This window comes from Orycteropus afer, unplaced genomic scaffold, assembly GCF_000298275.1.
Source record: "Orycteropus afer afer isolate SDZICR_OR568_19922 unplaced genomic scaffold, OryAfe1.0 scaffold00057, whole genome shotgun sequence".
NCBI lineage: Eukaryota > Metazoa > Chordata > Mammalia > Tubulidentata > Orycteropodidae > Orycteropus > Orycteropus afer.
Window position 1 is genome coordinate 1,879,729 of NW_006921644.1, and position 13,066 is coordinate 1,892,794.

At 46.2% G+C, this 13,066-nt stretch overlaps 1 protein-coding gene across 1 annotated transcript in view; it reads left to right on the plus strand.

Moving 5' to 3' along the window:
- VAT1L (vesicle amine transport 1 like) overlaps window positions 1–13,066 on the plus strand; it is a 189,099-nt gene that overhangs the window by 93,700 nt on the left and 82,333 nt on the right. Inside the window, exons 5-7 of the mRNA XM_007939109.2 lie at window positions 2,898–3,001; window positions 5,040–5,095; window positions 8,659–8,853. Coding sequence (XP_007937300.1) covers window positions 2,898–3,001; window positions 5,040–5,095; window positions 8,659–8,853 — 355 coding nt within the window. The remainder of the gene's footprint in view (window positions 1–2,897; window positions 3,002–5,039; window positions 5,096–8,658; window positions 8,854–13,066) is intronic.

Consider the following 13,066-nt stretch of genomic DNA (forward strand, 5'->3'; position numbering starts at 1 on the left):
CTCTGTAAATCTTCACCCAAATCCTAAAAAAAAAAAAAAAAAAGAATGTCTGTGTGTATAATACAGCTGATGAGGGACAAGGTTGTGGTGACGTCTTGGCCACAGTCAGCTACCCTGAGGGAGTGAGTAGTTGAACCTGTGGACTTGGGACCATGGTCCTGGGGAACATCAAGCTCAATTGGCATAACATCCTACATAAAAACATCGTTCTACATCCTACTTTGGTGAGTAGTGACTGGGGTACTAAAAGCTAACAAGTGGCCATCTAGTAGTGACGATGGGTCTCTTCTCATCCAGAGCAAAGAAGAATGAAGAAAAGCAAAGACACATGGAAACAATTAGTTCAAGGGACTGATAGACCATATGATCCTCAGGCTTTATGATGATGAGACCAAAAGAACTAGATGGTGCCCAGCTACCACTGTAAACCACCTGGAGGGGGATTGGTGCAGGAGATCTTGGGTAGAGTGGGAGAACAATGTGCAGCAAAACTGGTGAAGCTCCTGGGACAGTGGCCCCTAGTTACCGTCCACTCCTGAACTCGTACCCAGTGGGATGAAGCACTGCCTGGCTCTGCATCATCCCCGCGATCGTCCGCTGTGATCCATAGGGTTTTCACTGGCTGGTTTTCCAGGCCTTTCTTCTTCATCCATCTTAGTCGGGAAGCTCCACTGAAACCTGTCCCTCATCATAGCCACACACAAGCCTCCACTGACAGACGGGTGATGGTCATGCCTGAGGTGCACCGGGCCGGAGCTGAGCCTGGGTCTCCCGCAAGAACGGAGAGAACTCCATCACTGACTCACCACTGCCTTTAGATATCAGTAGCACTCCCCAAGTTGTGACACCCACACGTGTCTCTAGACTTTGCTAAATGCCCCGAGAAGAGAGGGAAAATTGCTCCCAGTTGAGAACCACTGGGTTCAACTGATGAAGCTCTTAAAAGCCCTAAATTGGAGGCAAAATTGGATTATGTCAGAAACATAAAGCCCTTTGCAAATCTGAAGCAGTTAAGAGCTGTTACAAAAGGTGAGTTTACAGAAACATTGGTCTGGCCATAGTGCACAGGATAGATGGGAGAAGGGACATCCAGAATCAGGGGAAGCAGGCAGCAGAATTGGCAAGGACGAGTCAGAGCCAACAGTAGGCTTGTTAAAGGAAAACAAGGCTTGGTCAATGAATGCCTATGGGAATGCCAAGATGACAAGCATCGGAAGCTGTGATGATTTCCTTTAGACAAGATAAATACAGCATGAGGGTAAGACCTTTAGAGGGTATGTCCGGCAGGCCAGGGAAAAGGACTAGAGCCTGGGTGAGTGAAAAACCTAGTCCTTCAAGGCTTGACTTCCATGAGAGAGCTCTAGAAATTGGAGAAACACAGATGAGACGCAGTCCCTGTGCCAAAAGAGCACAAAGTCCACAGAGGAAAAGAATAAAGTCACACTGTAGGGGGACCTGTACTTGTTCAAATGTTTGAGTCTGCAGGGACCAGACGTAGATGGGGCAGGGCTCACGTCTAGCTCCTCCCCTTCTGCGTGCCCAGTGCCTAGCACAATGCCTGACACATAGTAAGTGTGCACTAGCCAGTGTGCTCTGCCCTCTGTGAAATGCCTACTGCATGCCAGGCACTGTGGTTAACCTTTTGTGAGCAGCCTACTGGGTGTTGGGCATTGTGCTCAGTCTCTGTGAGAAGCCTACTGTGCACTGGGCACTGCTCGGCATGTTGTGTGAAGCCTCTCACGCCAGGCACCATGTTGGACACTCTGAAGCATCTCCTTCGCCCATCATGAACGTATCGGTGATGGTTAAAGCTGTGCCACAGGTGAGTTATCACAGAAAGAGCATTCAGAAGGAGACAGCTGAGCGAGCCAAAGATCCAACTGCAAATGGAAGTCACAATAAAGCAGAATTAATTTCTGGCAAGGTCAAAGGGTTTCTCTCCTAGAACAGCCCTACTGGAAATCTTCCACCACTCCAGAAATTCATCACTGATCCGTGTGGGTGGGAAGCGAAGAGGTGGCATTCATAATGAAAGGGCAACGGGTTGAGGACAAAGGAAGGACAGATGCAAAAGTCTTGGATCAGCAATTCCAAAATATCTTGCTGCCAAATTTGGCCCAAAGAATCCCTTAGCTGGGCCTATTTGTGTTTGTTTTTTAAATTAGCCGAGATTTATGGCGGCAGAATGCAGACCTAGGAATCATTGCATTTGGCCCTCTGCCCCCACCCTCTCTGTCTTTGTAATTATGATTCCAGTGCACTCAGGGTTGCAGTCTGCTGGCCTACAGCACCTTCACTCTCTGGTGGTGAAGGTACACGTGGGGCTTCACAGGACACACGTGTGCAGATGATCACTGTGAGGCTGGAAGTGAAGCTACTACTGTGGATGACCCTTGGCAATGGGCTGTATTTGGGGTATGACTTGAGGTCTTGGCAGCTCAGAGAAGTTGAGGGAGGTGGCTGGTCACAAACTCAGACTGGCTGCTCTGATGTCCCTGCTCTTTGCCCTACCCCAGAGAGGTTCCTGATAGCACCACCGGCCAGATTCCTTTCAGGCTTTCTGAAATTCTTACAGTTGGATAAACACACACAAAAAAACCAAACTCATTGCCATTGAGTCGGATCCGACTCAGAGTGACCCCTTCTGGGTTTCCGAGGCAGTATCACTAGGGAAGTAGATTGCCTTCCTTCCAAGGAGTGGCTGGTGGGTGCCTTAGGCACTACGCCACCAGAGGAGGGTAAATCCAGCTCCCGGGCTTAGCCTATTTGTTCCTGCTCTTGGAGCTCAGACTGTTCCTGATTCTGGGAGTAAGGCAACATGATGTAGGAAGGGAAAGGGTTTGGGAGTTTGGTCCCCGGCAGCTTACAATACTTTGCTTTGTCTTCTCACTGTTTAGAATCTCTGCTGAAGGTGTGGACATCGTTTTGGATTGCCTCTGTGGGGACAACACTGGGAAAGGTCTCAGCCTTCTCAAACCACTGGGAACCTACATTTTATATGGTGAGTGTGACAGAGAAACAGGAGCATGACCGCAACAGGGAACACTGCACAGGTACCTACAGAGAAAAACCCTGAACAATAAACTGTGGTGGGAAGTGGGATTAAACCCACTGCCATCAAGTTGATTCCGACTCATAGTGGTCCCCATGGTATATCCGAGGCTGTAAATCTTTACGGAAGCAGACTGCCTTATCTTTCTCCCGTGGAGTGGCTGGTGGATTCAAACTGCCAACCTTTTGGTGAGCAGCCAAAAGCTCTGACCACTACACTACCAGAACTCCTTGCGGATACCTGATGATGGGGGTCAACTCACCACTATTAGAGTGCTCAGGTATTTTCAATAGTGGCCACATATTTGGGGATCTTTGCAGACAGATGTACAATGATGATGATGGTGACTATTATTATTAAAATCAGTGATAAGAGAAGCTATGAGAGTCAGTGCACCATGTAGGGATACTGGATGTGGCTAACGTGAGTAATGCAGATAAATGATTTCTTTCCTTAATATTTACCAGAAATTCTATTTTTTGCTCCAATTCCAGAGAGTCATTTTGGTGGAATTAAACTTGATCAGCTTACAAGTAACTAATTTATTATATTGATTGTTTGATTACTAAGTAATTGAAGCCTGGGACTGAGACACCTGAGTCCTCACTGCATAAAACCAGAAGTGCTGGTCTACTGACTGCCTACTAGCTCACCTGAACTGGCAAATGAAGTTTAAAAGATATATTTGTGTTTTTTCTTCTTTTTTTCCTTCATTAAATACTAGTACTCTGAGAAGGATTGTTTTCTTCCAAATATTTGGAGATAAGGCAGGAAAGTTGTTGAAAAGTCATCAATATAGCATCTGAATATTCCCAACACTGGTAAGAGCTTTCTTGTACCCAAAAGATACTCACAAAGGGATCTCTTCCAGCCACATGAGCATCTTAGGGAATCCTTCCCAATTCTACCTCCCATCTACCCTCTGAATACTGATTCATTGAATTTACATATCCCGCTTTCTCACACCATTCGTCTCAAATGCCTTTTACCTTTTGCCTAGACATCTTTGGGAGTCTCTGAGTGGTGCAAATGGTTAAGCAGTAGACTGCTGACCAAAAGGCTGATGGTGAACCCACCCAGAGGTGCCTGGGAAGACAGGCCTGGCAGTCTACTTCCGAAAGGTCCCAGCCTTGAAAACCCTATGGAGCAGTTCTGCTCTGTACACAGGGGGTCCCTGTGAGTTGGAATCCATTCAGTGCCAATTCAAGACAACCAGAGATCTTTGGAGACGATGCAGTAGTCACACCATGTCCTTGGCTTCCGGACCTATCTTCAGCTTCACTTCCCTTCTTCAATACTCATTTCTTTCTAACCATCTAAACTGTAACTCAATCCCCTCCGCACCTGAGTGGCCAGCCCCAGCTTCTAAAACCCCAGTCCAGGTCAGAGCCCCAGGCCCCATCCTTTGCCTGAGGACTGAATTCAGATACATAAAGTAGGCTCACATAGGCATTTTCCATGTCCAAGAATAGACCAGAAGGACATTTCAGCAGCTTATCATTGTATTAAAATATTACTCTAAATCAGTCTTTTTGCTACATGCCCTCTTTCCCAGAGTGATAAAATACTCACCCTGAGAAACAATACTTTCTCTTTGACCCAGTGACCCCTAGCTGAAATAGTCAACTGCTACCACCCTCCTTTCCCCTCGGTTTTCCAAGGCTGGGTTAGATTCCTTTTCCAGCTCTCGCCAGTTACGGATAAACAACTGCCACTCTTCTTGAGGGAGCTCTGGTAGCATAGTGCCTAAGGCACTTGACTGCTAACCAGAAGGCCGATGGTTCAAACCCACCAGCCACTCCTCGGAAAGAAGATGGGGCAATCTACTTCCGTAGTGATACTGCCTCGGAAACCCAAGGAGCAGTCGCTATGAGTCGGGTCTGACTCAACGGCACATAACAACAACAACAACAACAACTCTTCTTGAGTAACAAGAGATATTTAGATTCTAATTAGCAAACTTGATCTGGGAATCCTCCATTTGCAGGTTCATCCAACATGGTGACCGGGGAGACCAAGAGCTTCTTTAGCTTTGCAAAATCAGTGAGTATCCTACATGGCAGTGTGCCACGGTGGTGCATCAGTTTGCATGTTGTAAGCGCTTCTTTGTTAGATTCATTGACCTAATCTTGTTTGTCCGTCATCTGCATCATTCATTTGCCATGAAGCCTACATGCCTGCCCTGCTCCATGATAAGTGGGCAGGGCTATGACTGGGCTGCTCTGGTCTAAATGAAGCAGAGATGTGGGAGTGGCAGTAAAGAGTGTTGGCGTTTTTAATCACTGCTCGAAAATGATGCTAGTGCATTTTATTTGCCTTGGGAGAAGGCCAGTTTTCAATTTGTCCACTTACTGGCCACGTCTCTGGGATACTTAAGATTCTTCTGTATCCCTGACTTATTGAATTGTGTCTGGGAAGGATGGCAGGGGATCTGATGATTTCAACAAGCTCCTTAGGTGATGTTTAGACAGAGTCAAGTTGGTCCACCACTATGATAGGGTCTGAATATGATGCCAACTTGCTCTGCTATTGAGAAGTCACTTCCCCGGACATTCACCCCACTAGGAATAGCTCAGATTAACATTCTCACCTGGAGCTCCACTTGCTAGAATTAAGGTACTTTGGGCTGGGATGTTGATTTTTAGCCCACAACAACAGGGACTTGCTACTTCTGGGAGGTGCTTGCTTTTATTGCTACTCCAGCCTTTATGCAGCCTGGATTCATTCACTTTACCAGCATTTTCTGAACACTTGCTGTTTGTGGCACCGAGGCAGGCATTGGGGCATCACAGTAAAGGAAGTAGGTACACCTTTGGCCCTGATGGTGCCTACATTCTAATGACAGCAATAGCCCCCCCCCCCCAAATAAAACAGAATATTGTGACTGAAAATGGTTATAAAATGTCTGAAGGGGATAAAGGTAGGGTGATGGGCCAGAGGCCTTCTGAGCAATGTGGTCAGGGAAAGCCATATTAAAGGGTTGGAATTCATTGTAAGTGCAGCACTGTGGGGTCTTCCAGTGCCCGCTGGGTGCCAGCACTGGGCTCCCAAAGCTTCCCCTCCAAACATTCCTGCATTCTGGAATGGGTAGCGCTCCCTGCCTTTGTGGGATCAGAATGAATGAACCTCCCTTTGCATGAGAGCTTTAAGATCCAGACTCAGCACCATCTCAATTACAGATCTACAGGCAGAGCAAGAAGAGAGATTAAGGTGCTGTCTGGAGCGTGTCCGTTTAACACTAGCTTTGTACCACTCACAGCTGTTTTGTTGCCGTGACTGTAATTAACGGGATGTGACAGACTGCTGTGGGTAACCACATTGGTCCCAAATTACATACAATTGTAAGGAGTGTTTTCCTTTCTCCCCTAAATGCACAATCACAACACACAGTGTTAATGAAATAATTGCAGCGTATCCATGTTCCATGAAGGCATTCATAAAAACAGGGGCAGGACGGAGGCCGAGTCCTCTGCCTGAAACAGGCGCCAGTTACCAGAACACTTTGTAGCTGTAGGCTGAGAATGAAGACTTTTCTTTTTCAATGGCCCAGTGTTAGTAGGTCAGTTAGAGGGAAATTGGAGCAAGGGCATCTTTTATGCTAAGGAATGGAACATGATTTGTTCTCAGACGTTCTGGAAAGGAATTTTCTTCTCTGCATTCAAGACACTGAGGAATTAAAGGCACACTTGGAACCACGCAGGGTTTTTCCACTCTGTTATCTTAATTGCCCTCTACCTTAAAACTCCCACAGAGTCTGTGTGCCATTTGATTTCAGACCTTAACAATGATGACAATTAACAGGTGAGGCGAACATTTAGAGACTGGCCTCACTTCTGATCCAGAGAACTTATTCACTAAATCAAAAGCATCCCTTCCGACTGAAGGTGATAATAAGAGAAGTTAACTTTTATAGAGCACCTCCTCTGTGACAGACACTGTTCTAAGTATTTTATGTGCTTTAGGACATTTACTCCCCAGGAGGTGCAGTGAGAAAACAGCACAGAGAGGTAAAGTGAGTTGCCGAAAGTCACACAGCGGGTCAGTGGCAGCATTGGAACTCAGCTCCAAAACGCTCTTAACCACAGCTGAGTGGCAGTTGTAGATTTGGCAAGCATGCATTCCACAAACATTCACTGAGGTGTTGCAAATACCCTGAAACTCAAGTTAAATGATGACATTTTTCCTGCCTTTGTATTTGATGGCAAACAGCCCATAGTCAATGCATTGCTCTTGTGGAGCCAGCCCTCAGGCTCTCCTGGAATATACTTTGGGGAAGACCTTCCTCATTCCTGTCTTCCGCTGTCTTCCTCACACTTATTTCCCCACATTTGAAAACAAAATCCAAATCTTTTAGTGCAGTGAGCCTCCTCGGCCTTTTCCAGAAAGCAGCAGGATATAAATGAACCCAGATGACATACATCTTCCAGATGATCTGCATCCTTATCCCGCTTGCCTTCTGTATTGAAGCTGATACGAAGCACTTCACCTTGTAGAACTCTCTACAAACTGGAAGTCTGAATTCCTAAGCTACTACCAGAACCAAATGGACAGCAATTAGAACAAATCCATTGGATCACGGTCTCTGGAGGTGGTTGCTGGATTCTTTACTTGTTTTGATGTCTGGCGGTGGGTGGGTGGGTGAGGGACTGAAAAGAGACAGCCACACTCACCAGTTGTGTGTGTCACACCCAGGACTTCTTTAGAGCTGGGCTCCCCAACCTCAGCGCTGTTGATGTTTGGGTTGGGTAATCCTTTGTTGGGCGGGGCTGTCTGGAGCACTGTAGGACGTTTAGCAGTGTACCTGGCCTCTCCCCACACAGCACCCTCCTCCCCCCGATTCATCACACCCAAAAATGTCTCCACATATTACCAGATATACCGGAGGGTGGGCGAGGAATAATGGCCCCCAGTGAAGAACCACAGACTGAGTCCCAGTCCTCAGGCTTCCTCATTCTTCCATGCTGTTTTACTGTCTTAGACACCCCTACTCTTCTTTATTTAATGGGCTTCTCCCTGTATTTCCAGGTTTGGCCTTGTTGTTTACCCCTAGGAGAGCTTCTCCGTGGTCAGAATCTGTCACCTCCGTGTTGTCACCACCAACCTTTGTAACTTACCTGCCAGTCTACTCCCTTCATCAACCTATCACCACCACCATCATTTATGAGCCCAGTGCTTTACACTTAATTCTCCCAGAAAACCCCAGGGGCAGTAATCTCCCACCACTTAGCCACTGGGGAATGCTGAGACAAAGAATAACAGCGAGCAGGCAACGGAAGCAGCATTCCACCCCAAGTGGTTGAGCCCCATAGCCAAGGATCCTAAAACTGCACCTTAATGTTTCCATTGCAGGGGCCTAGTCATTGCTTTTGTAAAGGGCTCTCTCTTCCATCTAGATTCTGAGCTGCGCATAACCACCACTGTGTGTTTCCGGTGTATTCATAGCAGTGCCTACCAAAACAGATGCTTAAAAAACAGCCCAACAAGAGCTAACTTCTGGCCAGTTGACATCTGCCCAGCTGTAGCACCTGCCTCCCCTCGCATTCACTGATGATGTTGGCGCTGTTAGTGTTTGGTTCCTCCTGACCTGGTGCCATTTCTTCTTCCAGTGGTGGCAGGTGGAGAAAGTGAATCCCATCAAGCTGTATGAAGAGAACAAGGTCATCGCGGGGTTTTCCCTTTTAAATCTGCTCTTCAAACAGGGCCGTGCAGGCCTCATCCGAGGAGTGGTGGACAAACTCATAGGGCTGTACAATCAGAAGAAGATCAAGCCCGTGGTTGACTCCTTGTGGGCCCTGGAGGAGGTAAGAATGGCATTTTTCTCACGTAAAAAAAAAAAAATTTTCTCTTTTTGTTCAGGTGTATGTGGGCAATCAGACTCAATCTTTTATTAAATGATTTTTCTCCACATTTATTTGTTTTAAATGAGAGTGCTAAGAGTCATTCTTTGTCTTCTAGTATGGGGCTTTAGATGTAAGAAATGCTTTGCTACCTAGTGTCAAACTGCATGTCTCACCGGGCCTGTCTGTTGTGAACCCTTCCCAACAAGGCCACCAAGTTTTCATAGATGTGTAAGATTCACCTTGGTTCAAAGAGAACATTTCAGGGTCATCACATGGTTGTCACGTGCACATACAAGAGATCCTGCGTGGGGAGACTGTGGCTCAGAACGGAAATGATTTGTGTGCTAACCCCAAATGCTTTGAGTCCTTGCAAGACGTTGTTAGCGGTCATGATGGGTGTTGTAATTGCTGAGTTGAATGTTGGACAGTGTCTTTTAAGTGATCTGCCAAAAATTCTAGTATTTGAAAGGATTCCTTGGTCACACAAGGATGAAGAACCCCTAGGTAACCTTTAAGGATACTGACGCATGAACTGGTTATATTGGCTCAGCTGGGACTTACTCAGAGGAAGCAGGGTCTAGAAAATTCACCAGGATACAGCAAGGTTTGGATATTTGGGAAGTCAGACATGGTAGCTATCCATAAGAGAAAATGAAGAGATACGGCCTGGGCTTTAGGAACAATTTAAGTAAGAAATACTTCTAAGTCAGGGTTTTGTAACTTTGGCTTCCAGGAGCCATGAGACTCCTGAAAAAATATCTTTAAATATTTGGGAATATATATTTTTTACATTTGGAAGAGGTGGGGTACTTTGGAATACAAATGCTTTGGGGAGGCTATAGGCATCTTTGGAAAAATCTGTAAACCCTAAGTTCTGTGGAACAGAAAGTGGCTATCCTCCTCGCAATAAAGCTCGTGATACTTGCCAGAAATGGACTAAGTTGGCCAAAATCTGATGCCTTCACTAAGCACAGAAGCCCCTCAGAAGAGCCTTTTGAGGATCATTGTGGAATCCATAGTACTGGTCTTGAATCTGTGACCCAGAGGTTCACCTTCTGGGTGCACCTATGATCTGGATTATCTGTGTAATCCTCTCTAACACTGAATTATCATGGATGGTCTTAAAAAACCCAACCACCAAAAACCTTGTTTCCTTGTATAAAGGTAAGACAAGCCCACTATGGGAAACTCACACATTAACCCAAAGCTTAAGGAAAAACATGCTGTGAGTCCGCATCCCAGAGGTGGATAATAATTTTAACATTTTAGTTTGCTTCCTTTCAGTCTTTGTTCCATTGCAAATGTTTGCAGTGATTCCATTTCTTGCTAAATCAAATCAGAAAATCATGTATGTCTTTTGTTGTGTAATTTCCAAGATGGCTGGCCTGTCATTATAATTTTCTTAAAAATGTGTTTAATTTAATGCATCAGAATATGGTACTTACCATGGTATCTCAGAAGAACAGAGAAGGGCTGAGTTCTCCGTTGTTATTGGGAAAAGAAAAAACTGGGAATAGTCAAGGCAGGGCTAAGAGATTAAATTGTCTAAGGGCAGAGGACATATAATTAAATTCAGTGCTCACATGGGCCCAGCAAATCTGGGTATATTTAATTTAAAGTAAGGTTGAAATCCAAGAAGGGTCCAATTGACCCAGTGGGTCCTTGAAGCAACAGGACTTTCTACTATGGTAATGGTAATACCAAAAAAACCAAACTCACTGCTATTGAGTAGATTCCAACTCATAGTGACTCCCACTGGGTTTCTAAGGCAGTAAATTTTTATGGAAGCAGATTGCCCAGTCTTCCTTCCAAGGAGTGGCTGGTGGGTTTGGACCACCAGCCTTCCGGTTAGCAGTCAAATGCCTCAGGCACTACACCACCTGAGCTCCTAATGGTAATAGAATCACCAAATACTTATGGCGTAACCACTATATACCCAGCACTGTACAGATACTGAGGGTATAGTGGTGAAGAAATGGCCAAGACTCCTGGCTCTCCCGGAGCTCACATTCACTCAGAGGAGTGGAGAGAGGTACCGAATGCTGAAGTGAATAACCACAAATGGGGCATCTGCCAGTTGTGATAAGGACTTGGATAAGTTAGGGTACGTGTTGGTGAGTAAGTAGAGGACTTGGGTTACAGAGAGCAGGGCTTCGTGGTCTCTGTCGCATCGTTCCCCACATTTTTTTAGACAGTTTTTCCTAATCCTCCCCCATGAAAGAGCCTTGTTAGGTATTTTTTTCCTAATCACTCCTCCAATACCATAGATACACAATCTGTCATTTTATGTCCTATGTTTTCTGTGCTTTATACATAAAAAATGGGAGCTCTGGTAGCATAGTGGCTAAGGCACTTGACTGCTAACCAGAAGGCTGGCGGTTCAAACCCACCAGCCACTCCTCGGAAGGAAGATGGGGCAATCTACTTCCATAGTGATACCGCCTCGGAAACCCAAGGAGGGGTCGCTATGAGTCAGGTCCGACTTGATGGCACATAACAACAACAACAACATACATAAAAACAGGTTTTCACTCCCTCAGCTACTCTCTCTCCCTTGAAACCAGCCCACTTGTGGTCGAGGCAGTTCTGGCTCATGGTGACTCCAAGTCTCCAGAGGAGGACTGGGCTCCTCGGTTCCCAGGGCTGATTTTTCAGAAGCAGATCACCAGGCCTTTCTTTTGAGGCACCTCTGGGTGGATTCGAACGTCCAGCCTTTTGGTTAGCAGCCAAGCACATTAACCATGTGCACCACTCAGGGACCTACTTCCCCAGTACTCTGGTTCCCTAGTGCCGCTCTGACAGGAATACACCACAAATGGGATAGCCTGAACAAACAGGAGTTTATTCTCTCACAGTTCAGGAGGCTAGAAGTCCAAATTCAAAATGCCAGGCTCTAGGGGCTGGGTGAAAGCCCCTCAACCTTGGGGTCCAGCTCTGCCTCCTGCCTCCAGCCCACTGGAGCAAGAGGCGTTTCTTCACTCAGACAGCTGCTAGCTGCTGAGACTGAGAAGCCCCAAGGTTGACAGGTAAAAAGGCACAGTCCCGATGTTACCAAACCACATGGCAGGCTATTAATTTAAGTCCATTGAAAGTCCCAAGGTCAGCACAGCATGGCAGGCTGCTGAGCAACTACATGGCTACATGCAGGGTCCAAGCACGCCACAAGCTTGAGACCATTCCCAAAGCTGCTTCTTATATACGGGAAGCAGGCCACATACCCAAAGCAGCTACTCAACTGCTTGGGGGAGATCCCACCATGGAGTTGACTGCCAGTCTCATCATAGGGAATAACTACCACCAGCTGCCCAGCCACTCAACCAGGCCCAGACAAGTTGACACACAAACACAACTGACACCTAGCCTGTTTGATATTAATCACTGTATTTATCACTGGTTGAAATTATCTTGTTCATTCATTTGTTAACCTGTTTAAATTCTTGTCTCCTTTCCACCAGAATGTAAACCCTCTGTGAGCAAAGGCCTTGATCACATTATTCAAGGCCCCTGTACCTGGACAAAGTAGGGGCTTGATCAATACTTATTACATGAGTGTCTTGTAATAAGTCACTCCACCAACATACAGAACAATGGCTACTTGGATATGTTCTATGTTTGACAGTAAATATTCGTTGAATAGATAAATGAATGAATAAGCTATACTAAAAGAAGCTGTTACTTTAAGAGAGGGTTTCTCAATCTTGGCCCTACTGACATTTTGTACCAGACAATTCTCTGTGGTGGGGGCTGTCCTGTGCATTGTAGGATGTTTAGCAGCCTTTCTGGACTCTACTCACTAGATGTCAATAGTACCTCCTTCCCCCAGTTGTGGCAACTGCAATGCCATGTCCCCTAGGGAGGAGGTGAGACAAAGTCACCCCCACCCCGATTGAGAACGACTGCTTTAAAAGAAGACATGGGATGAGATACCCACCAGCCAAATAGGAATTATAGCGCCCTTGCCAGCTAGCCCTCCACTGAGGGACACAGACGCCGGCTGCCTGTTTGCCAACAAAAGCTTCCGCAGCCACTCATCAACAACACCCACCGACTTTCTGAGGGCTCTCTTCTGCAATATTTACAGATATCTGTTTAAGAGCTACAGTTGGGCCAAACAGCTATTTATGAAGCCCACGCAGCTCTTCTGGACTTGAAGAGAGTAGAGCGTGGTTATTAG